A 23,112-nucleotide genomic window follows, 5' to 3' on the forward strand; every position below is an offset into this window, starting at 1 on the left:
CAAATAACATCCTACCGCTGACCTTCTGTCTTGCCCCTTGGAACATCATGAACTTAACCTTACTCACAGATCCATGTCTTGGTGTTCCTTACGTTTGTACACAGTTAAGTTCCACAACCTGACCTTCAACGTTTGTGCATCCCATCATGTATCTTCATTGATACCCCAGAGCCCAGTATGATGGCATCATCTTCTATCATCAATTCTAGACTATAGAGGTCAGGCACTGCCAATCTTCTCAAAGTTTCCAGTATACCCTTCATCATTACATTTCTTATTTATTTCTTAAGTGTCATCTGGGCCTTCCAAGGGAAAAGTCAAGAGGTAGCTTCTACAGTTTTAACCAAAAACTCCATTCTAACATTCCCACTTCCCTGAGCTTTCTGACTCCTTCCTCAATACTAGCCAAATCACTTCTGACATGTTCACCATACCTTCTATATGCCATCTTTGCAGTGTGAGGACCAACTCCAGACATCCTGGCCAAGGCCTTAAATCATGCATCATGAGCGAGTGTTCCTATGTCACTCCCTCCTATCAAGTCTTATATTCCACTCCACCCCACCCCTTAATCTAACATCCTCAAGATCTATTCCCAGACATGTTTCCTGGGTTATTGCCAATACATTTAACCAGAATTTGCAGTTCATTCAGAGTGTAACCTATCCTTCTAGTGGAAGGAGTGAAATTCCCCACTTGCAGAATACTGAGACCTGATCTTAGTTATTAGTTTGGAGTCAATGAGAGGTAGCAGGGTTGGGTCCTGAGGAGTAAAAGTGTCACTTTGTGATGCAACTGCCTCACATAAAGCTTTTGCAGTATCTCAAGGCAAAGGTGAGCTTTTCACTAGCAAAATGGAGGACGCTGCTTCTGGCAGCTCAGAGGCTCAAGAAAATCTGAGAGTTAAGATTCTCAGGCTCACCAACACAAATGTCTCCTCCCATGATTGAGGGTTCTATTCTTTTCTCATCAGCATGCTTTGTTGGAGACGACAGACACCCTGCATTCAGTCTCCTCTGCAGCCTTGCCACATTTACTATTAGATTTGGACCTGTTCATCAGCAGTCTGCCCTGCATCTCCAAGGGATGAGATTTTTCTTACAGGGTGCTCTAGAGGGACTCTGGCTTTCACAGTAGGCCTTGAGTTAAGTGGCTAACATGAGTCTATGTCATTTTCTTTTTTCAAGGTTTCTAAAGCTGTTAACAATAGCTAATCAACACCTCAATCCTTGTAATTTCCATTCATTCCATCCCACTGTAATGACACAGCTACTGCATAACGTAACACTTCACCTTCTACCTGTATGTCATCCAAATCTTCCACAGTAATTGATCCAGTCACAGAATCCCATCCTGAGTATTTGCTTTCTCAGGCCATTCCTGGGACCAACCATCTTAGCCTGAGCTTACCCCCCACCCCATCCAAAAGCAAAGCCTAAAACAAATATAGGTCCTCATATAGGTAGTTTATTTAGAAAGTAGTCTGAAGGATCCAGAGGGTGTGGAAAAGAAAAAAAGAGAAAGCTAACATGAGGATGAATTATTGAGCAACACACAGCTATGCGTAACTAATAATCAATCCCACAGGACTTTCTGAGGAAGCTTATGTTACCATCTCAGAATTGCCTTCCCAGCAGACAGAAAGGGGCAGCATTTATCTATTGGCTTCCATCTCCCATTAGTCAAGGGTGACTCCAAGGTCATTAGCTCCCCCACAACTTTGGGCTACACATGTATGACACAGAGGGGTTCCAGTGGGCATCCCAAGCCACAGTGTCCAAAGATCCCTGCAGAAGAAAGCAAGAAAACCATTACCTGGGCCCAAGACAAGGTGCCATCAAATGGCTTCCACAAGAAACTGTCAGAATAACTTCTGACAGGCTTGGCAGTGTTTCACAGCAGTACTGGAGTAAGAGGTGGGGCCAAGAGGATTTGAAATGGCATACAAGAGGTGTCCAATACAAATATATACAATACCACTTAAAAATTAGTAGATATCACTAGAAAATGATTGTATAATTTTTAAATACTATTTTTTATTTAAAAACATAAATTAACATTACAAAGTTTGAAAAATAAAAAATTAATGATTTTAACTTCCTATTTTGAATGAACAAGTGGCCCTTATATATTTGTTCAAAACCTCTGATAACATCTTTAATGTTTTAAATAGCCTAAAAAAGTTATTATAGACTAAAAAATATTTACTGTACTTTCAGGTTTTGACTCATATGAAAATAACCTCATTTATTAGGAGAGGGGGAAAGTACATACAAAATAGTAAACCATGAATTTTGATAAAAATAATAGAAGGTATTTTTACCACTTAAATAAATTATGGAACCATCCAAGAAAAACATAGTATACAGTAAAAAATGTAAATAATTTGAGAGAAAATAAACTGCATTATTACATTTAAATAAACATGAAAAAGATATATTTGGATGATGGTTTTATTTTCTCTGATAGTCTTCATGAAGGTTTTGTACTTGATAGCGATGGAGCTTTTCCTTTCTGCGTAGCAGCCTTTTCCATTTTTATCTGTAAATTTAAAATACTTATTGATACAATAATTTGTAAACCATTCTAAAGGGAAAAAAAGGTTGCACATGCCTCATTTGGATTCATGTTTTATTTATCACAGTCATTCCATACAGTTGTTAAACTGCTAAATACTAAAGCTAAAATGTGATAGTTAAAGGGACATAATTGCATATTTTAAAATGGTTTGATTTTAACCTTGCAGAAGCATTTTAATAAAAATAACATATAAATGAATGTTACTTTAGAGAAAAGAATGAATTTTGATTGCCACTAAAATTTTTTTTAAAAGCTTAAATGCCTAACCTTACATCCAGCCTATGCACATTCCCTACAGGGTTACAGAATATACCTAATCCAGCTGTATTATTTCTGGAACATGGACTGCTTTAAGGATGTTTTCCTATAATTCTGGTTTCTACATTTTCACAGCTACCCTCCTGAAGGTCTTGTCCTCCTCCACTGCAGTTACAGCAAAAAAGAAGCACACATACCCTAAGCAGTGGCCTTCTAACTTTCTAAACGTAGACCTTTTCCATGGAACTAAAGATCCCAAAAAACCCAAAGTCCACCTGCCTCTTCCTGATTACCATTCACACCAGTTTCCAGAGGCACATCACTGCCTTATCCCTGCAAGAAAAGGGGAGAGAAAATAAGGGTATGCAAGATGGAGGCAGGAACTCCCTGCCTCTAAAGTAATGGGAACAATATCAAGAAACCAGGAAGGACTGGTAAAACCAGTCAGACCCATCTGATTGCAAGTAGTAAATGTCCAATAATAAAATCAGATTAATCTAATCTGTCTCATTATTTTCCTCTCTCTCCTCTGAGTTGGTTGGGAACCTCATTCAGAAACGATACATCACCCCACTCTTACACACTGTACCAGTCAACTAACTGGTCATCTGATGGACCCCCAAAGAACACCCTACCTTAAGGCAAAGATAATAGGTTTTAGACTATAGGTTTTGGAGTCAGAAGAGGATTTGAATTCTATCTCTCCTATTTATTAGGCATTTGGAGCAGGTGACTTAACCAACAGTTTCTCATTTGTAAGAAAAGGTCACAGTAATAGCTACTTCTCAGAGTTATCCTAAAGGTGTAAATTAGAGGGCCGAGCCCATGGCTCATTTGGGAGAGCATGATGCTGACAACACCAAGTTAAAAGGTTGAGATTCCCTTACCAGTTGTCTTTAAAAAAAAAAAAAAAAAAGTCGGGCCGGCCCGGGGGCGCACTGGATAAGTGCGCCGCTTGGGAAGCGCGGCGGCGCTCCCGCCCGAGGGTTCGGATCCCACATACAGACCGGTTCCCGCTCACTGGCTGAGCGAGGCGCGGGGGCAACGCCGAGGGTTGCAATCCCGTTGCCGGTCCCCGGTCCGGTACGGGGGCAACACTGAGGGTTACGATCCATTGCCGGACACGGAAAAAAGACAAAAAAAAAAAAAAAGTATAAATTAGATAACATATATATAAATCTAGGTACTTAATAAGTACTTAACAAATGCTAGTCCCTGTTCCCCTCCCATTTAAAGCTCAGTGTTACATCTGTAGTAACATCCAAAAAAAAGAAAGCAAAGATGATAAACAACAAACAAAAGCCTAAGCAATGTTTGCACATTTGAAATAGTACTGGGCAAATATATCCATCTAGAGTCCTAAGAGCAAAGATAACTCCTCTTTTTCTTTTTTTTTTTTTCAGTTATTATTTTTTATTAGAGCCTAAGCAATGTTTGCACATTTTAAAAAGTACTGGACAAATATATCCATCTAGAGACCTAAAAGCAAAGATACCTCCTCCTTTTCTTTTCCTTTTTTTTCTTTTTTTAAATTTCCTGGCATGAACACAATGCCTTGCACCTAGTAGACCTTTGATACTTGTTTCTTTAATAAAATTCTCCTTTCTCAGGGAAAAGAGACCAAGGGTCATCCACAGCAGAAGAAAATAATTTGACCTAATATATTAAAAAAAAACCAACTTTTCAATAATATCAAAAATTATTAATCACAAAGCCTTCAATTATCAAAGCTGACTTACGCTAGTCATAGATTCTTCCCCATGCCAAATGTTACCAAAAGTTAGCAAAGGATACAAGCAAAAACCAGATACACATATAGCATTGCTTTTGAGAGAGGCCTTGAACCATCAGACTTCCTAATCAGAGAATATAAATGTTTTATATCTGCACTGTCCAATAAGGCTAACCAGTTATCCCAGTTGGTTAGAGTACAGCCTTATAACCCCAAGGTCACAGGTTTAGATCCCTGTACCAGCCAGCTGCCAAGAAAAAAGACTTTCCTAAGTGTTCCTTTTCTCCCAATGGTTTTGAAGTAAAAGACAAGTATTAACAATGTGTATGCTACATGTCAGCTCAGAGGAATTCATTTAGGTGTGGCTGCCTTAGTTTTTATACTCCATTAATCACAGAGGCTAGAGAGTTATACCATAAATTCCAGGTTTATTTTTAAAAAGCAATCTGGACAGGGCGGGTATATCCTTATAAACACTGACAAATAAGAACTCCCATTATCTTCCAAAAAGCAAATACCAGTGGCCGGGTTTCAAGGCAGTCACCATTACCCAGTCTTCTAAAACAGGGAAGGAAGGGGTTCTAGAACCCAGTCTCCCATAAGCCTATGAGGAAAAACTAAAATTCAGCAGTGAATGTGTGTGTCCCAAGAATGCAGACTGATTTGATTATAAGTCCTACCCTTGATGATGCTATAAAAACAGACTTTTCTTTCATCATTCTAAACATTTCATTTCTCTCCTTGACATCTTACCACTACCTGTTTCCCTTTGCTATGGTCTGAATGTAAGATTCATATATTTAAATATAAAAATATTTAACTAAATATTAAATTAAATATTAAAAATATTTAATTCAATTCAGATATTAAAACAATCACCAATGTGATGGTTTTAGGAGGTGGGGCCTTTGGGAGGTGATTAGGTCATGCAGGCAGAGAACTCATGAATGGGATTAGTGCCTTTATAAAAGAGACCCCAGAGACCTGTCATGCAGCATCTACCATGTGAGGACACAGGGATAAGACACCATCTATGGCCAGGAAGCAGTCCCCACCAGACACTGAAACTGCTGGCACCTTGATCTTGGACTTCCCAGCCTCCAGAACTATGAGAAATAAATTTCTGTTGTTTATAAGCCACCTGGTTTATGGTATTTTTGTTATAGCAGCCCAAACAGACTGAGACACCCTTAGACCAGAGCTTTCCAAAAGAATTTTCTGTGATGATGAAAATGTTTTATATATGCGTTATCCAGGAAGGTAGCCACTAGCCATGTGTGGCTACTGAACTCTTGAAATGTGGTTAGTATGACTGAGGAAGTAAATTTCAATTTATTTAAATTTAGACTTACAAGGCTACATATGGCAAACAACTACACCACAGAAAGTTTCTATCATTGCAAAAAGTTCTATTGTCTAGCTCTGCCTTAAACCATATCCAGGATTCTCCCCCTCTACTTCAAACTTTTTCATCAGAGAAACCAAGCTAATCTCTCTGTCTTCTACTCACTTTCCCTGCTACTGAATGGTGAATTTATTTAATGTTCTCTTTTTTCCCCACTTCAGTTGCTCAACAAGCTCTTCTCTAAGAGTTGTAAAGGATACAACAAAAAGTGACAGGAGTTTCTTTACTTTCCAGGAGTTTATTACCTAGTTGGACAGACAATAATACCAATAAAGCAACTATAAAATAGTCCTAAAGAAAGTGCTTTCAGCCATATGGCTGAAATACCATTCCCCATACTTCATTAAGCCAACATTCTTCCATCTGGCAAAAAGCAAAATCAAAACTCTCCAATACAAACACTACCATGAAACTTATGAAAAGTGTAAGTAGTTGACATATATAAAAGTGAAAATCAATTATATCTGATATATGTGTTAATTTTTTTCAATTTTCCATGAATGTTGTTGAAAACTTATTTTGTATAAGACGGTATACTAAGTGCTAGGGAAAATATAAAGATGAATAAAATACTGTGTTATCTCCAAGGCACTTACACTCTGGTGGAGAACTGATGAAAATGACTATTACTGAAAGCTGTGAACAACTATCAAGACTATAGTTGTTCAGCCCTGGAAATGGTTAAAATATGTTTATGTTTAGTGTCCTGCTTCTTAAAGGCTATTGGTTAAGTTTACCTTGAGTCTGAATCTACCTAAAAGCCTCTAAGAAGAAGAAATACTACATATTAAGAACTCAAAGTATATTCAATCTCTTTATGTGACAACTAAATATTTTAAAATAGAAAATGAAGCTACATGTATAAAAAAATTTAAGATACATATAATTTACAAATATGCTGATGGCTGATGTTTATTATTGACAATTTTATTTGTGTATTTAGTCAGTGTTTATAACTCTTATAAATCAGTCAGTGTATTATACATCATATTATTCATTAGTCCTGTTTCTGTCTGGATTGTTCTATGTAAACCTCAAGGCCAAACACCACCTATAAGTAAGGCCTCTACAAATTATTTTTAATAATGTTACACATTCTACATAATCATTCTATAGTGTTTTTGTTACACATAAGTGCTTAATGCAAGTGGATTTCCTCAAAAACCTACCCTTTCCTGGTATCGTCTTTCAAAGAAAGCCATATCATCCTCTTCGGGTCTCCTTAAGGAAGAAACTTGACTACTTGTACCTGCTAACAAGGGGGAAAAAATCTAAGTTACATATTTATATCATTATATATTCCCCTGAAATAAAAAACAAAAAGGAAACTTTCCTCCTGCCAGGTTATAATTGTTGCTTTGCCTCCCACAGATCTGTCACCCCTTTTCCCCTGGGTGACGGAGCCGCCAAAGATTACTCAAAGCCCATCTCTTTTGAGCAGTGAGAAGCCCCAGAAAGGGGTTAATATCCTAGGACCCTCAAGTGTGAGGCATCCTTCCATTTAGAAAATTAACTACGAATTGGGGTTCTCTTCCTGCATTTACTCTCCAGACCAAGAAGTTACAGGAAGAGACATAGGTGGGGTTTTGTTAAGTTCAGTTTAACAAGTTTAACAATAGAAGCTGGTAACATTCAGTAAGTCAAGCAAGGTGACCTTCTGTAATGCAATTTGCAACTAAGGCTTGATTTAGCAAACATTCCTTTTCCCTCCAGCAGCTTTTTAGTAACTTTACATATAAATTAGTAACCTGTCTGTCTTTGAACCAGCAGCCTTGCTGTGTTACCATTCTTATCTTCTAACAGAGACTCAATAGCCTGGGGAAAATCTCCTGTCCTTTGCAAGGTCAATATTTGAAACTGCAAGGCTTTGGAAAACCAGGCCCTGTGAGGTACATTTGCTTTATAGTATATTCCACAATAATGTTCTATTTTTCAAACCAGAAGTGGTCAAATGGATAATTGGTCCTACTACCTCATTCTTTTTTAGAAAGAATGGCATCATAGGGCAAAAATAATTTTCAATGGCAAACTTTCTCCAAATATTCAACTGGCTCACATTAAATATACCAGATAGACAGATAACATGAGCAAGAGAGAAAGCAACAGGAAAGGCAGAAAGAGAGAAAGATTCTCAGATCAATAACAAAAAGAGAAAACAACCTCAAGGGGGGAAAATGTCCATTGACAGGAGAAAGGACAACTAACTTCAGGGCAGCAGCTACTTCTAGGCAGAAGGTGGGGATTAGGCCCAGGTAGAACATCTGGGGACTAATGATCTTAAGGGTGGTGGGCATGTGGGTTTTCATCTTATTTCTGTGCTTTACAACCACATGTATATACTGTGTACATATCAAATACCACAGTTTAAAAATCATTTGAAAATAAATAAATAATGCCATATAGTTATCCCACATAAGAGTACACTTAGTTTTATCCAACAACTTCTTACATTTCACAACTAGAAATCCATGTTATACTTTATGAGATAATGCATAGAAGTAATTATTGAGGCTTTGTATAGGTAATCATAGTGATAATACTACCTGCTTCAAAATTTTTCAAAATTAAAATATTTTAGCCATTTTTCATGGTATTCATCACTTTGTAAAACTAATAAAGCACTAGTTTATGTGTTGAAAGGAATTTAAAATTGCTTCAGTAAACAAAATCTGGTTTTCTTCATAGGTACCCCAAGAACCTAGTTCTACGGAAAAGTTCACCTTCATTGTAGGTGAATATCTTCTTTGGGTCCTTTCATTTCCAAACCAGAATATCAACCTGAACACCACTTCTTCTAGTTTTTAAATTCACCTTCAAAAAGCAACATAAAACATAACTCTAGACCATCACCACAGAGTACAACCATACTCTGTTGACTATCATTAACAACAGCCTTATTGAGAAAAACAAAATAGGAAAGATTACTTAAAATATGTATCCATTCCTCTGGAAACCTGAGTCTATTCCTGGATCATTCTTGGACATTTGAGCTAAGCCTCTGGCAGACTCACCTTCACTGAGTTACATTTTAATGGTATATTACCATTTATCTGGTGAAATGGTATATTACCACCCTTATCAAAAGTGACTATCAAAAACAAGCAACCATATTCTGTACTTGTATTTGCCAAAACAAAGCTTTTGAGCTTAGTCACTGCATCAGTGAGGGTAAATATAGCAACTTCTTTAAAATCCAGCACTGATAACAACATGCATTAGCACTGAGGAACTCATGCTTTCTCCTTTCTGATGAAAAAAAGTATTTAACTGACCACACCTTCCTCTGTTCCTTGTCTACCACTATACTCAGTCAAAACTCAAACTTAATGCAGCAATCATTTCAGCCTTGAAAGGACACACACAATCGTGTCCTTTTTCTTGGTTTTGATTTCTTACGTCTATCTATATCTTATTATTACTTCATTGTATGTTGCTTTTGTAAGCAGCCTTAAAATCCCTTGCAGAAAATGTCAGTGTATATGAAAATGTAAATAAATCAAAGAAAATTCTCATATAAAATTTTTTAAAATATCAAATATCTAATAAACCATACTAATCCTTTCTTCAATATTTTTATTCTTGTTCTCAATAAAGGAAATATAGAATACCAGTGCTTAAAAGTGAATTCTACTTGCTCTTAATTTATACATGATAAAACCCTACTAACCTATCACTAGATTACATCCCTTTTGGGAGAACCGAAAGGATCAAGAAAATTAGTCCACTAGAGGGCCCTCTTACTCAAACACCAAAGCAACAACATGTACCAGAATAAGGTTTAAAACTTCATTATAGTATCAGAATTATATCAGTATTAATATCAATTAAAATATCATAATTATTAGTATTAATGCCAATTATATTAGTATCAAATTACAGTATCAGAATCCTCATAATTCTCAGATTTAGCTATTTTTCCCAATACAAAATAAAGTTGCTTATTTTTTTTCAGTGTCTGGTCAATATAAAAGAAAGTAAAAGGAAAGATTCACTTGAAGTCAAATTGTGGTAATAATGAATATTCTCACACCATGACTAGAAGGAAGGAAATAAACTTTTAGTCCTAAATGTGTTTGCCTAGAAAACAAATTGAAGTTCTATATTCTTATTTACTACATCCAAAAATATTTCTCAATTTAATTTCATTACCATTTGTTAGTGTTTCTATAGAGGGACTAGATGGTCCTTGAAATGCTTTTAGAAATGGGTGGTCCATGGTGGTAACTGGAGAGTCTAAAAATTCAACCAAAGGTGCACCTGAGAACAAAATATATGGAGAATAAAAATTAAATCTCTATAAGAATACAAATAAGTTATTATTTCTAATGTGAAATAAATAAGGACTTCAGCAGAATCATTAGAAAAACCCTTTCTATAAAAAAGAAATTTTCACTTAGATTCTTTCTTTGCCACATAAAGCAAAGGCAAATGGGCAAAAGTATTTTTGCATTTCTCAGAGAACTTTTTCACAGAAAAAAAATATTATGAGGGCCGGCCCATGGCTCACTTGGGAGAGTGCGGTGCTGATAACACCAAGGCCATGGGTTCAGATCCCTATATAGGGATGGCCGGTTAGCTCGCTTCAGAGAGCGTGGCGCTGAAAACACCAAGTCAAGGGTTAAGATCCCCTTACCAGTCATCTTTAAAAAAAAAAAGAAAAAAAAATATTATGCACTAATGTAATTTTACGTTAGCACAGAAGTACGCAACTCTAATATAGTTACAAACACTATCAAAAGCAAGACATTAGAAATAAGGAACCTCTGGTTAAAGAAGTAGAATAAGGATATTTTCTCTCTTTACACCTTACTAGGAAACCATCTAAAAACAAAGTATGAAAAATAAAGAAGAAAGCTCCTTCTCCAGCAAAAGCGGGAAACATCCACAACTCCAAACCACAAACTACAAAAACCAACTGCTAAATACATCAACTCTTGGACCAAAAGGAAGGAAGCTGCAGAGAAAATTTATAACTGCTGTCTTCTTCCCAAACCAACCCCTCCCCCTTATCCCCTCCCCACACCATGGTTAGAGGGAAGGAAATGAACTTCTAGTCCTAAGTGGTTTAAAAGCTAGTCCTGCCTTATAATATAAAGTGTGCAACAATTGCTCAGTCTTTCTAATTCCTTTCCCCCATCCTATCCCCAGCTACTCTCTTATGTGGCATACGGGCAGACAAGGGAAGGGGCTCAGGTCCATTCAGGTCCTTGTGTTGTCCTCTGGCTGCTGCATGTGCTACTTATCTCAAATACTCAGTGCTGGAGTAATTTATAATTTGGTCTCAGCTTGATATGGGCTGGTAGCCTCATACTTGCTCTCACTAGAAGTATAGACCCTCTCAATGCTAGCCAGTTCCTCACCTGAATACCCCAGCTCAGGCGACCCACCATCAGCTCTACTCTGGAGCCACTGTGCCCCTTGCTATGACAGATGCCACGGCAGGCCCACTGCCTCACAGCTCACCTGCCTTCAAAGCACCCTCTGAAGGAATTATGGACTCTTTCCATATCAAAAAGGAACCAAATTCCAGCAAGAGGTCACCTCCTCTAGACTTCTACATGGCTAGTAGAGCAGAGGTCCCTCTGCCCCTGGGATCTCCCACAGCTGAAATCAGGCTAAAAACATCACATTTCCTCTTCTCACATTCACCTTTCTTCATCCCACCTTCCCTCGGCCAAAAGAAGAACGTTTTTCTTTATGCTGTGAAGATACTTAAGGGATACAATACTATTAAGTCACAAAAAGGCAAAGTATCAACTACCACCACTATTATTTAGCTTTGTTCTGGAAATACTAGCCATTTTGATTAATCAAGAGTAAGAAGAGTTGTAAATACTGGAAAGGAAGAAGCAAAAATAATATTTGCAAAATAAAATAAAAATTTATTAAAATTCTAAGATTAAGTAATAAGACTGGTAACAAAAGCAGAAAATATTTGCTTTTTTATAAACAAACAATAAACAGAAAATACAATGGAACAAAAAAATCCCATGTATGATCCCTATTAAAAAAAAAAGATTAAATACCTATAAATAAATTTAGTAAAAATTGTGCAGGACTTCTAGGAAGATAACTCAGAATTCCACTCACCTGCACAGAAGACAACAAATAAATGAAAAGACAGTATTTTAAAATATTTTAAAATATTGATATTTTAAAATATATAATTATTTCTATATTAATCTACACATTCAATGTGATCTCAATTAAAATAACAATGTTTTTGTAACTTCACAAAATAATGCTAAAGTTCTGGAAGAAATAAAATGCAAGAATAGGTCAGGAAAATTCTGAAGTAATAAAATGAAGTCATAAATATGAAAACAGTATGGCAATAATGAAACAGTATGGTAGCTGCATAAAAATGGACAATACTCAGGCAGAATATGGACCCAGAGCAATCTCTGGGTTGAGCCCAATCCTACTACTTACTAGCTGAACAACACAGAGCAAGCTATTTTACTTCTCTGGGTGAGTTTCCTCATCTGTAAAATGGAATAATAATCTAACTCGCAGAGCTGCTGTGAGGATAAAAGGAGGTAATAAATGTGAAGCAGTTGGAACAGTTTCTGGCAGTACAAAGCTATGATCAACATCATTATTTTTTGCCACTAGTAATTGGGTTTTCTGAAGCTGTTGCATGAGCCTCATACAGTCATGTACCCATGAAAACTGCAAAAAAATGTATTTATGGAATTTAACAAGCTAGTTGTAAAATTACCTTAAGAAGAAAATGCACAAAAATATCAAAACAATCTTGAAAAATGAACACCAACAAGAGGAATTTACCATATCACACACCAAAACACACCATGAAGCTATAATAATTAAAAACATTTAACACTGGCACAAGACAGACAAATAGGCCAATGGGCCAAAATAGAAAGTATGATAAAATACGATAAAGTTTGAAATTATCTGGGAAAAATGGTGTTTGGATAACTGGCCATCAATTTGAACAAAAACTGAAGTTAGACATACCTATCTCACATTCTCAGAAAAAAATAAACTCCAGTTACATGAAAAAGCTAAACATAAAAAAATTAAGTAATAAAATGAAGGGGAATATATTTATAAAATTGAAGTAGATAACACCAAGGCCAAGGGTTTGGATCCCCATACCAGCCAGCTGCCAGAAAAAAAATAAAATTGGAGTAGAGAAGGCCTGTCTCCAAAATTTAAAAACAGTAAAAAAAATATTTTTAAAGGTTAAAAGATAAGTGACAAACAAAGGATTGGTATACAGAATATACGTAAAGGTTTCCTATAAGTCAGTAAGAAAAGATAAAAACAGAAAAATGAGCAAAGAACATGAACAGGCAATTCACAGAAAGTGATATGGCCAATATATATGAACAGATCCTCATCTCACAAATAACCAGAAAAAGCAAACTGAAACAACAATAATAATTTCATACACTGGACTGGCAAAAAAATCAAGTTTAAAAATATCAATTATTAGCCTAAATGTGAGGAAATAGGTAAACCAAAACACTACCAGAGGAAGTAAAACCAAGAACAGCACTTTTGGAGGATGACTTGGCAGACAGTATCAAAATTTTACATGTGTACGCACTTGGACCCGACAATTGTACTTCTCTATATCTACTTTAGAGTCAAATTCATAGAAGGATACAGGAGGCCAGTTTAAGGATTTTCTTGGCAAGATTGTTTGTAATGGCAAACAAAGGTGGAAACCTAAATGCCATGAATAAGGAAAGGGTCAGATAAACTGACATGTCCATAGTGTAGAATACTGTGCAGCATTTAAAAAGAATGAGGTAGATTTGTGTGTCCTGACATAAGGGGTTTAAAATTTCTCTCAGTTAAAAAACAAAAGTATACCATAAAAATGTATATTAAAAAGAAAAATTAACTGATGACAGCAAATTATCCTCTGGGAAAGAATCTGGGGTAAAAAGAAGTGTGCAAGGGGGCTTTGCACTTCACTTCTGTTGTTTAAATCTTGTAAAAAAAAAATAAACATTTATATTCATGTAATTTTTTAATAAAAAAATAAAATACATGCCTGTTGTAAAAATAAAAAAAAATACCCACCACAGTTGTGTTTAAAGTAGACAGAGAACACATTTCGTTCCTTAATCTCATTTAACTCTCAGGATACAGCTACCTTCAGTAGTTTGGGAAATATGTTATTAGGCTTTTCCATATATTATTTAAAACTTATATGTAGGCAAGAAGATATATTTGTGTGCATACATGTACAAACATACTTTAATATAGCTGTGATTAAATGTATACACATGTATATGCATATACACTCACGAACATATGCCTCAATGTTTCCAACATGAGATGGTTACAATAACAAAAACTGCACACAATAGCCTAACAGGTAAACTGTATCATATCAAATAAAAGAAATATTATTCTGCTATTACAAACAATGAAGATGTTGATTGGGATTTGGGTACTTGTACTGGGGTAGGAGTGATCTTTTTCCTTGTATTTTGTAAATTTTCTATAATGACAATATATTGTATAGTAGCAATAAAATCTTTTTTAAAAAAAAAATAAAATGAGAGAATATTTTCTGAACAAACATGATGAATATAAAGTACTAAACAAATATAAAGCTTCCTGTTGTTAGCACACATAAAAACAATAAAACAAGCTCACATTTCATATAACACCACTTACCGATCCCACTGTCATCTAATCGCAGGTAGCCTTCTGCCAGTGAGCTGAAGCCAGTTAATCCTCCCATTGCTGCATAAGGAACATCCTGTCCCACTGGTTTTCCCTGAGCCAATCTTTCTTGCTTAGTTTCCACTACTGTGTCATGGGTATATGCAGGCTGACCACAAGCACAACTGAAGGGGCTATGGAATCCTGAACACTTGGAACCTGAATCAAGATGTAAAGGGAATTAATTTTGTTTTAATATACATACTAAGCTGTCTACTCTAAAGACACTTAACTTGACCAATGCCAGTTGAACCTAGATCCTCTGGCCCCTGTAACTCTTGCCTCCAATCCCTGAACTCCCTCCCAACCACTTCTACTTCTGAAAGATGCTAAAGCTAAGAAGGAATGTAGCAGAAAACAAAACAAAACAAAAATGGAAAAACCAACTAGGACTAAACAAACTTGGTTTAAACCCTGGAGAGCTAAAAAAAACACAAGCCCTCTCCTCAAAAACTGAGTTAAAAGCAGGTGTGGTGGGGACAGCGCAGTGGCCTGGACCAGGTAAAAAGATAAGATGAAAACCTCCCTACAGATCAACTCCCCATAAAAGCCATATTGGAAGGCCAACCCATAGACACAGAAAGGATGCAATGAATATTATTTGGCAATGAAAATGGAAAAAGGACTTAATCAAGGGGTCTTCAAAAAGCTCATGAATGGGGGATGGTCAGTTAGTTCAGTTGGTTAGAACATGGTGCTGATAACACCAAGGTCCAGTGTTCCATCCCTGTTCTGTCCAGCCACAAAAAAAACAAACAAAAAAAAAAAACTCATGGAAAGATTCATATGATCCTTTTACTTTTCCACAAACTTTCTGAAGTACCGTCATACATGCTACGACACGGATGAATCATAAAAACAATATGCTAAGTGAAAGAAGCCAGTCACAAAAGACTACAATATTCCATGATTCTGTTTATATGAAATGTTCAGAATAGGCAAAACCACAGAGACAGAAAGTAGATTATTGGTTGCTTAGGGCTGGGGGAGGGAGGAATAAGAATTTACTCCTGAAGAATATGGAGCTTCTTTTTGGGGTGACAAAAATGTTCTAAAATTTATTGTCCTGATGGTTGCACAACACTCACTCTGACAAATATATTAAAAACATCAGGGGCCGGCCCGGTGGCACACTGCTACAGTGTGCTGCCTGGCGGCACTCCCGCCAAGGGTTTGGATCCCACATACAGACCGGTTCCCGCTCACTGGCTGAGCAAGGTGCGGGCGCGACACCGAGGGTTGCGATCCCGTTGCCGGTCCGGTCCGGTATGGGCGCAACACTGAGGGTTGCGATCCGTTGCCGGACACAAAAAAAGACAAAAAAAGGGAAAAAAAAAAAAATAAAAATATATACTTTCAATAGGTGAATTGTATGGTATGTGAATTATACCATAATAAAGCTGTTATATAAAAAAAAACAAGCCATATTGCAATGGAGGACAGAATACCATGGATATGGGAACCAAGGCACATAAGTAAATAAGTTTTATCCAACTACTTCTATACTTAGCCAATGAAACACATTTATTCCTGCCACTGTCATTAAATATGTTTTACTACATATTTCATCATAAGATTTCAGTTCAGGTCTGACCAGTTAGCTCAGCTGGTTAGAGCATGGTGCTGATAACACCAAGGTCCAGGGTTCTATCCCTGTACTGGCCAGCTGCCAAAAAAAAAAAAAAAATACAAAAACAACTGGAATAACTCTCTCCTGAAGGAAACTACTGGACTAATACCCCACCTACTTTAAAGAGTTCTTGAAAGAATGATCAAATGAAAGGGCACACGGGGTGGAGGTTGCAATTTGGGTACAGGTATTGAGGTAAGGGTACTATCACATACAAAGCATTAAAATTATGTTATAGTTTGCTTCTCCCATCAGCCTACATTTTAGGCAATAAAATCATAATCTATCAGCAAATTATAAAAATTTTTTGATTTAGAAAATTCTTTTAAAAAATCTGTAAATAGAATTTAGTTGATTAAACTCCCACTCTTCAAAAATTTGAATCAGATCACACCTAGTGATTCTTTAAAATCTATTACTTAAATTATTTGAATTATACGAGATTAGGGTTTATGATTGCCAAACATCTCAATAACTATGAGTTTTTCCACAAAAATCGAATTTTAGTGTTATCCATTGAACTTTTTAGTTGTTTAATACTGACTCTACGAATGAATAAAACTGGTACAAAGACACATTAAATATTCAATGAAGAAACAAACATTCTGTGTTTGTGCATTTATAATAACGTAACTCACATGCGTTGCACAAAAAGCCAGGAGCAGCACTGTGCTGATCAGCAAAGTGTTTGCACCTGCAGCGAATGGGTTGGGTACCATTCAAAGGCACATAATGGTAAGCCTTGCAGAGGCAGCCAGTCACTCGGCAAGGCAGATCAATGGGATGCTGCTGTGGAATCGTTTCAAAGTCAGTTTTATGTTGTTTATACCTAAAAAAGAAAAGAAAGGAAGAAAAAAACAGTGCAAGCATTGCCAAAAATTACGATTTTTATCCTGTTAAATGCAAATAGGATTCTTTTCCATTTTTGTTGCTTTGCTGTTCTAGTTAGTAAGGTGAAAATAAGTCCCCCTACACGCAGTACAACTTTCAACTGTGTTGCTTTGGTCAGAAGAAATGTTCACTCTTTCAGATTTTTACGCTGGCTGGTACAGAGTTCCAAACCCGTGACCTCAGTGTTATAAGCCTGCACTCTAACCAACTGAGCTTACTAGCCAGCCCGTAACTCTTTCAAATTTTTATTTTTAGTTACCTAAGAAGTTTCACAGCAATAGAAAGAAATATCATATACTTCTCTTAAAATACTTACCTCTCCAGATTCTTTAATATATAAGTGCAACCTAAGAGTATGAAAAAATTTCTTTATAAAAATTATTTTTATCAAAGTGCATTACTTATTTTCACAGGTTTGTTAGTTTAAACTGAAATAAGTTCAATAAACATGCATACACAAACACACACACACAAGGGAATGAGTAAGTAAATTACTAGACAATAGTTTTCAAACACTTTAGTAGTGAAACCCTTTCTTCAAATAATATCTTTTACGGAACCATCATCTATTAAATAGATTGAAACAGAATTGGTTAAAGCACGGAGAAGAGATGGAATTGGAGTTTCCCCTTCCCCTACCTGCCCTTCCACCTGGTACGCCCCTGCGGCTCCCTCAGCTCTGGGGAACACACAATAAACACCACTGAACTAGCTGGAATATCAAGCAGGTATTAAAAGTCTCGTTTGTGATTACCACATAACCATGTAGAAACATATTTCTGTGATTCTGTCATGAAAAAATGACTCAAAATTTTATACTCACACATAATTAACAACTAAATGAACTACGTAAAGAAAAATTATACAGGGCCGGCCCATGGCTCACTCAGGAGAGTGTGGTGCTGATAACACCAAGGCCCCAGGTTCGGATCCCATATGGGGATGGACAGTTGGCTCACTGGGTGAGCATGGTGCTGACAACACCAAGTCAAGGGTTAAGATCCCCTTACCGGTCATCTTTTAAAAAAAAAAAAAGAAAAAGAAAAATTATACAGATATAGTAAAAGGTATTAATGACAGCTAGCTTTGGGTGGTGTGTCTTCTATTTTCTATATACTCCCCATTTTCACTTTTATAATGGGAAAAATATAGCTTAAACAGAGATCTCACTGAGTGACCAGCACTAAAGTATAACTTCTCTGCTGAAGTTCAGTTGGGTTTTTGAGTATCAATTCCATGTTGCATAAATTATAGAGAAGAAACGGGCACTAAATTTGTACAAGAATAAACTATAAAACATCATATATTGGGCCGGCCCGGTGGCGCACTGGAGAGTGCGCCGCTTGGGAGCACGGCGGCGCTCCTGCCGAGGGTTCGGATCCCATGTGGAGACCGGTTCCCACTCACTGGCTGAGCGCGGTGCGGGTGCAACACCGAGGGTTGCGATCCCGCTGCCGGTCCCCAGTACGGGCGCGACACCGAGGGTTGCGATCCCGCTGCCGGTCCCCAGTACGGGCGCGACACCGAGGGTTGCGATCCCGCTGCCGGTCCCCAGTACGGGCGCGACACCGAGGGTTGCGATCCCGCTGCCGGTCCCCAGTACGGGCGCGACACCGAGGGTTGCGATCCCGCTGCCGGTCCCCAGTACGGGCGCGACACCGAGGGTTGCGATCCCGTTACCAGTCAGTAAAAAAGACAAAAAGGAAAAAAAAATCATATATTTACCAAACCCATCTTCAATCCTGAAAGATACCAACACACTGCTCTTCCTCCATTCCTCCACAGAGTTTTTACTGGGGGTTGCTAAGTTTGAAGTCACTCTATACAAAATATTACTCGTCCTAGCAACTGCCCAACAACCCTCAGCAAACTGCAACTCTGTAAATAGCAACCATCCAAAGAACCTCTCATGAGAGAGCCCCAGAAACTGCTCTCAGAACGGTGTAGTTCCTTTTGAATGGTTCCCTTAGACCAGAAACTTTAAGTCGTTGCCTGAAAATACATAATAGGTTCGGTGATTTCTCTGTGAAACAGCTTGGTCATTTTGACCTTTACAACTGTGAGACAGTGGTAACGTTTAAAGCAGAGAATGTACACAGCAAATTGCAAACCTCAAGTAGAGGCAACACACACCAGTGACTGGAGCCTCACATATTTCCTCTCCTGTACCTGCTTTTGTTGGAATATGACCATGTGTACTAAAAAGCAGTGTGCTTGCATTTTTGTTTGATTAAAGAAAGGTAATTGACACAGCAGTTCCTTAAGGTATAAAAGGCAATTAGTAAATCTGAGGAGAAATGCTTCTGTTTGCAAATAGGTAGAATGATCTGTGTGGGTCAAGTCAATCCACTGTAAGAGTACTTCTGCGGTCTGATTATCCATCCTTTACCTTGTCCTATGGGAGCAGATATAGACTCTGCTCCCCACCCAAACTGAAAGACCCCTTGCAAAGCCACAGGGGCACCAATATCTTTTAAACTGGTGGCAAAAAAGAGTTGCTTAAGGTGATAGATTCCATGTTGAGTTCTAATAGGACATGAGAGTAATTTTTTAATTACAGCTTAAAAAAACCTTTGGACAGTTTCTACTGTACTATATAAAGGCCTGTTTTAAAATGTTTCACAGTCATCGCAGTGTTATGTACAGAAGAAAGAAAGATATGCTTTATTTTAGTTTCTTATTTTCTAACCATCAGAAAACAGCAATAAAATATCTTACCTATGCGTACAAAAACATAGCGTCTCTGGGCCAACAAGTTTACAATCCATTCCAGTTGGTGACTGCCAGCTCACATATAATCTGTTCTGTAAACGCATAGGTAAAACTTTCCTTTTGTATTCTTCATATTCTTCAGGAGTAAAAAGTTTCCCTCCATCATCCTCACCAACAATTCTACAACAAAAAATACTTCTCTTAAGCCTTGAATATTTATTTTCCAGTTAAAAATACAAAACTCGGGGCCAGCCCGGTGGCGCACTCGGTAGAGTGCGGCACTTGGGAGCGCGGCAGCACTCCCGCCGAGGGTTCGGATCCCATATAGAGACTGGTCCGCTCACTGGTTGAGCGCCATACGGGCACGACACCGAGGGTTGCGATCCCATTACCAGTCACGAAAAAAGACAAAAAGGAAAAATAAATAAAAATAAATAAAAATAAAAATACAAAACTCAAAAATTAAACTACAGTTGCATAGTCAAAGGAAAGGTTGCTTCAACTTTGATTTTTTACTTTAGGCAGATGTTAATAGCCAAATTACACACAACAGTAATAAAACTTTTGCTTGTGATGGAATTCAGGACATGCCACCCCAAAATATGGTACCTTGGCATTTGAGAAAACAACAAAAGTAGTACAGCCTCTCTCACCTTCCCCTCACCCTTCTTCCCTACCGCAGGTGCCCTCCCTATACTCAGAGGAAAGGAACATCCTTATCTCTGAAGATGCAAGGACACAGAGAAGAATCTTACAAACAGCACTTGCTAAGTTCCTCCCAGTTTTTACCATTAGATCATACCCTTCTGTCCTCCAATCATATTTTTCTACAACTTCCATCCTTTATCAAACCTAAGCATAAAAATACATAGGATTCCCTGTTTCTTAGGGTCTTCATTTTCTGAAGGCTCCCATGACACGTAAAGCTTATATTAAATGAATTTATATGCTTTTTCTCTTATTAATCTGTCTTTTATTACAGGTACACCAGTCATAAACCTACCACAGTCACAAAGGAAAGAAATCTTTTCTCCCCTTCATGCCACTACATGTGGCGCACTTGGGAGGGTGCAGCGCTGGGAGTGCGGTAGCGCTCCCGCCACGGGTTCGGATCCTACATAGGGATGACTGGTGCGCTCACAGCGCTCACTGGCTGAGCGCAGTGTGGCCGGTCTCAAAAAGGACAAAAAAAAAAAAAAGAAAAACAATGAATTCATAACATCTGACTTTACTGATTGAAGTTTAGCAATGGAGGATTACTACAGAGCCTAAACTAAAAATTCTAACATTTTCATCCTTCAAAAATAATAGCAAAAAAATTAATAAATAAAGGAAAAGAAAGGGAAAGTACAAAAAAAATTCAATGCAGAAGCCAACATGATTAATTCTCATACCTGATCCAAAACCCTGCCCAGGAGTTTAAACTAATGTGGAGCCTAAAAACATGCCTGGATAATGTAAGCTTTATGTGTCATGGAAGCCTTCAGAAAATGAAGACCCTAACAGGGAATCCTGTCTACTTTTATCCTTAGGTTTTAAGAAAAGTGGAAGTTGTAGAGCAATATGACTGGAGGACAAAAGTGTATGAACTAATGTTAAAAACTGGGAGGAATTTAGAAAGCTCAAACCCATATCTGTGTATTGGGTAATCAGGTGTATCACTGTTTAATTTCAGAGGATCCCAAAATTTTATGGTAAAAATTAAGCCCCCACTATTTCTATGAGAAGAATTGGTCTCCCTAGAGGAAAACAAAGCAAAATTAAAAGTTCAAAATTGAAGAAATTTCTTCTTGAAAATACCTCCTTTTAAAGGTCATGAAAAGTGTTGTTTGTAGAATGCTACATGATAATCTCTTTTATAGATTAAAAGGAGTGTTCCAGGTTATTTATGCTTGCAAAAATAATTTCCCAACCACAACATTTTCCCGACTAGGCAAGAGTCAGCTGGAGGCCCACAATTCACATATCTAAGTGATCAGTCAGTAGAAGGGTTCATCAACTCGCTCCCGGGAAAAGCCCTGGAAAACTGGAAGCTAAAGGAGCTTTGGGTGAGGGCTGGGTGGTAGCTGTTCCGGCGAGGCCTCCAGTGTTATTACCTGGACCCACTGGACCCACCTGAACTGGGCACGGGAATGACCCATCAAGCTCCTCACCCTCACTTTTTCTGCTCAGAATTTCCAGGCAGTTACGGGCGTAACCAAAACTACCACTCCAGCGGGACAGTTAGAGGAAGAGCAATCAGCTCTCTGGGTGATTTGGAGCGACCACCTTTAAGTAGAGCAGTCTCTCTCGCTCAGGGTTCTCAGGCCGGGCTGTGATTGTCTCACTTCTCATCTGTACACACACAGCCCCCCAGCCTCAATTCCGCATCCTCCTGCCGGTCCCTCTCCAGTAACTCCCATTCGTCCGTTTTCCAACTGTTAAATGTTTCTTAAAAGCCCGAAAAAGAAGAACTTGTCACTGCAGGTGCATCAGCCTTGTCAGAGCCGAGGGCAATAAATCACGTCCTCAAGCCAAAGGAGCGGGTGCGTTACCTGTTTCAGGAGAGGACTTTCTTCAGAACCATCGAAACTACCCCAGTCAGAGTCTTTCTCCTAAAGCCAGCACCTCGAGGTTGCAAGCCCATTTAGAAATTCACGACTCATTCTATTACTGGATTAACGTGCAAACTTGATGTCTGCTAACTTTTATAGGCCCCGCGTTCACGATGTGTAATTCTTCAAGGGCCATCTAGAAAAATCAATTGGACCTTTGCATAAATCTGGAGTTGATCCTTCTTGGAAAGGAACGGAGGACCTCTTAAATGGAAGAGACTTGTCACTGAACAGAACTGCATGTCACTACGATATATAATCACAGAACGACAAAACTTGAAATTAACCCAGGCCTCCCCAACGGCCCGGGAACGGATTCCAGGAGCCCCAGCGCTCATGCGCCGGGCCCCCGCCCGCGCCACCAGCCCTCGTCCGGCGAGGGGGACCAGGCCAGCCCCGGGATTCTTCGGCCCCACGGAGCGGCGCGACGCAGACCCGAAGCCGCCGCCTCACCTCCGATACTCCAGGTAATCGTCCACGGCCGCCGCGCCGCCGGGAGGCAACGTCAGCCGCTCCATGGCCGGCAGGAAAGCAAAAGGTGGCGGCCCGTGGCCCCCGAGCCCGTCCCGCTCGCGAGCCCAAGGCGGAGGAGCCACAACCA

General features: G+C 38.3%; 1 protein-coding gene across 4 annotated transcripts; it reads right to left on the reverse strand.

The window, feature by feature from the left end:
- Window positions 1–1,445: 1,445 nt before the first annotated feature.
- On the reverse strand, window positions 1,446–23,085 carry FAM221A (family with sequence similarity 221, member A). Of its 4 annotated transcripts, none has more exons than XM_008580466.1 (7): window positions 22,965–23,085; window positions 19,924–20,097; window positions 16,953–17,143; window positions 14,637–14,843; window positions 10,125–10,232; window positions 7,145–7,227; window positions 1,446–1,787 (listed from the first exon to the last, which is right to left on the reverse strand). In XM_008580466.1, exons 1-7 carry the CDS (start codon window positions 23,027–23,029, stop codon window positions 1,704–1,706), a joined length of 912 nt encoding a protein of 303 aa, XP_008578688.1. In that variant the 5' UTR covers window positions 23,030–23,085; the 3' UTR covers window positions 1,446–1,703. The 4 variants fall into 4 exon arrangements, with proteins under 4 accessions (XP_008578688.1, XP_008578691.1, XP_008578689.1 ...); XM_008580469.1 differs by lacking the exon at window positions 22,965–23,085 and adding an exon at window positions 22,452–22,535; XM_008580467.1 differs by lacking the exon at window positions 1,446–1,787 and adding an exon at window positions 2,438–2,541.
- Between the last annotated feature and the right edge of the window lie 27 nt (window positions 23,086–23,112).

This window comes from Galeopterus variegatus, unplaced genomic scaffold (genome assembly GCF_000696425.1).
Source record: "Galeopterus variegatus unplaced genomic scaffold, G_variegatus-3.0.2 Scaffold2105, whole genome shotgun sequence".
Taxonomy (NCBI): Eukaryota; Metazoa; Chordata; class Mammalia; order Dermoptera; family Cynocephalidae; genus Galeopterus; species Galeopterus variegatus.

What these genes read in the sequence shown, in the direction of transcription:
- FAM221A (XM_008580466.1), bottom strand. Translation starts at nt 23,029, where the DNA reads ATGGAGCGGCTGACGTTGCCTCCCGGCGGCGCGGCGGCCGTGGACGAT. An exon ending in TGGCTTTTTGTGCAACGCAT is followed by an intron (nt 14,844 to 16,952) that starts GTGAGTTACGTT and finishes ATCTTGATTCAG; the next exon opens with GTTCCAAGTGTTCAGGATTC. An exon ending in AAAGACGATACCAGGAAAGG is followed by an intron (nt 1,788 to 7,144) that starts GTAGGTTTTTGA and finishes TTTCTTCTGCAG; the next exon opens with GGATCTTTGGACACTGTGGC.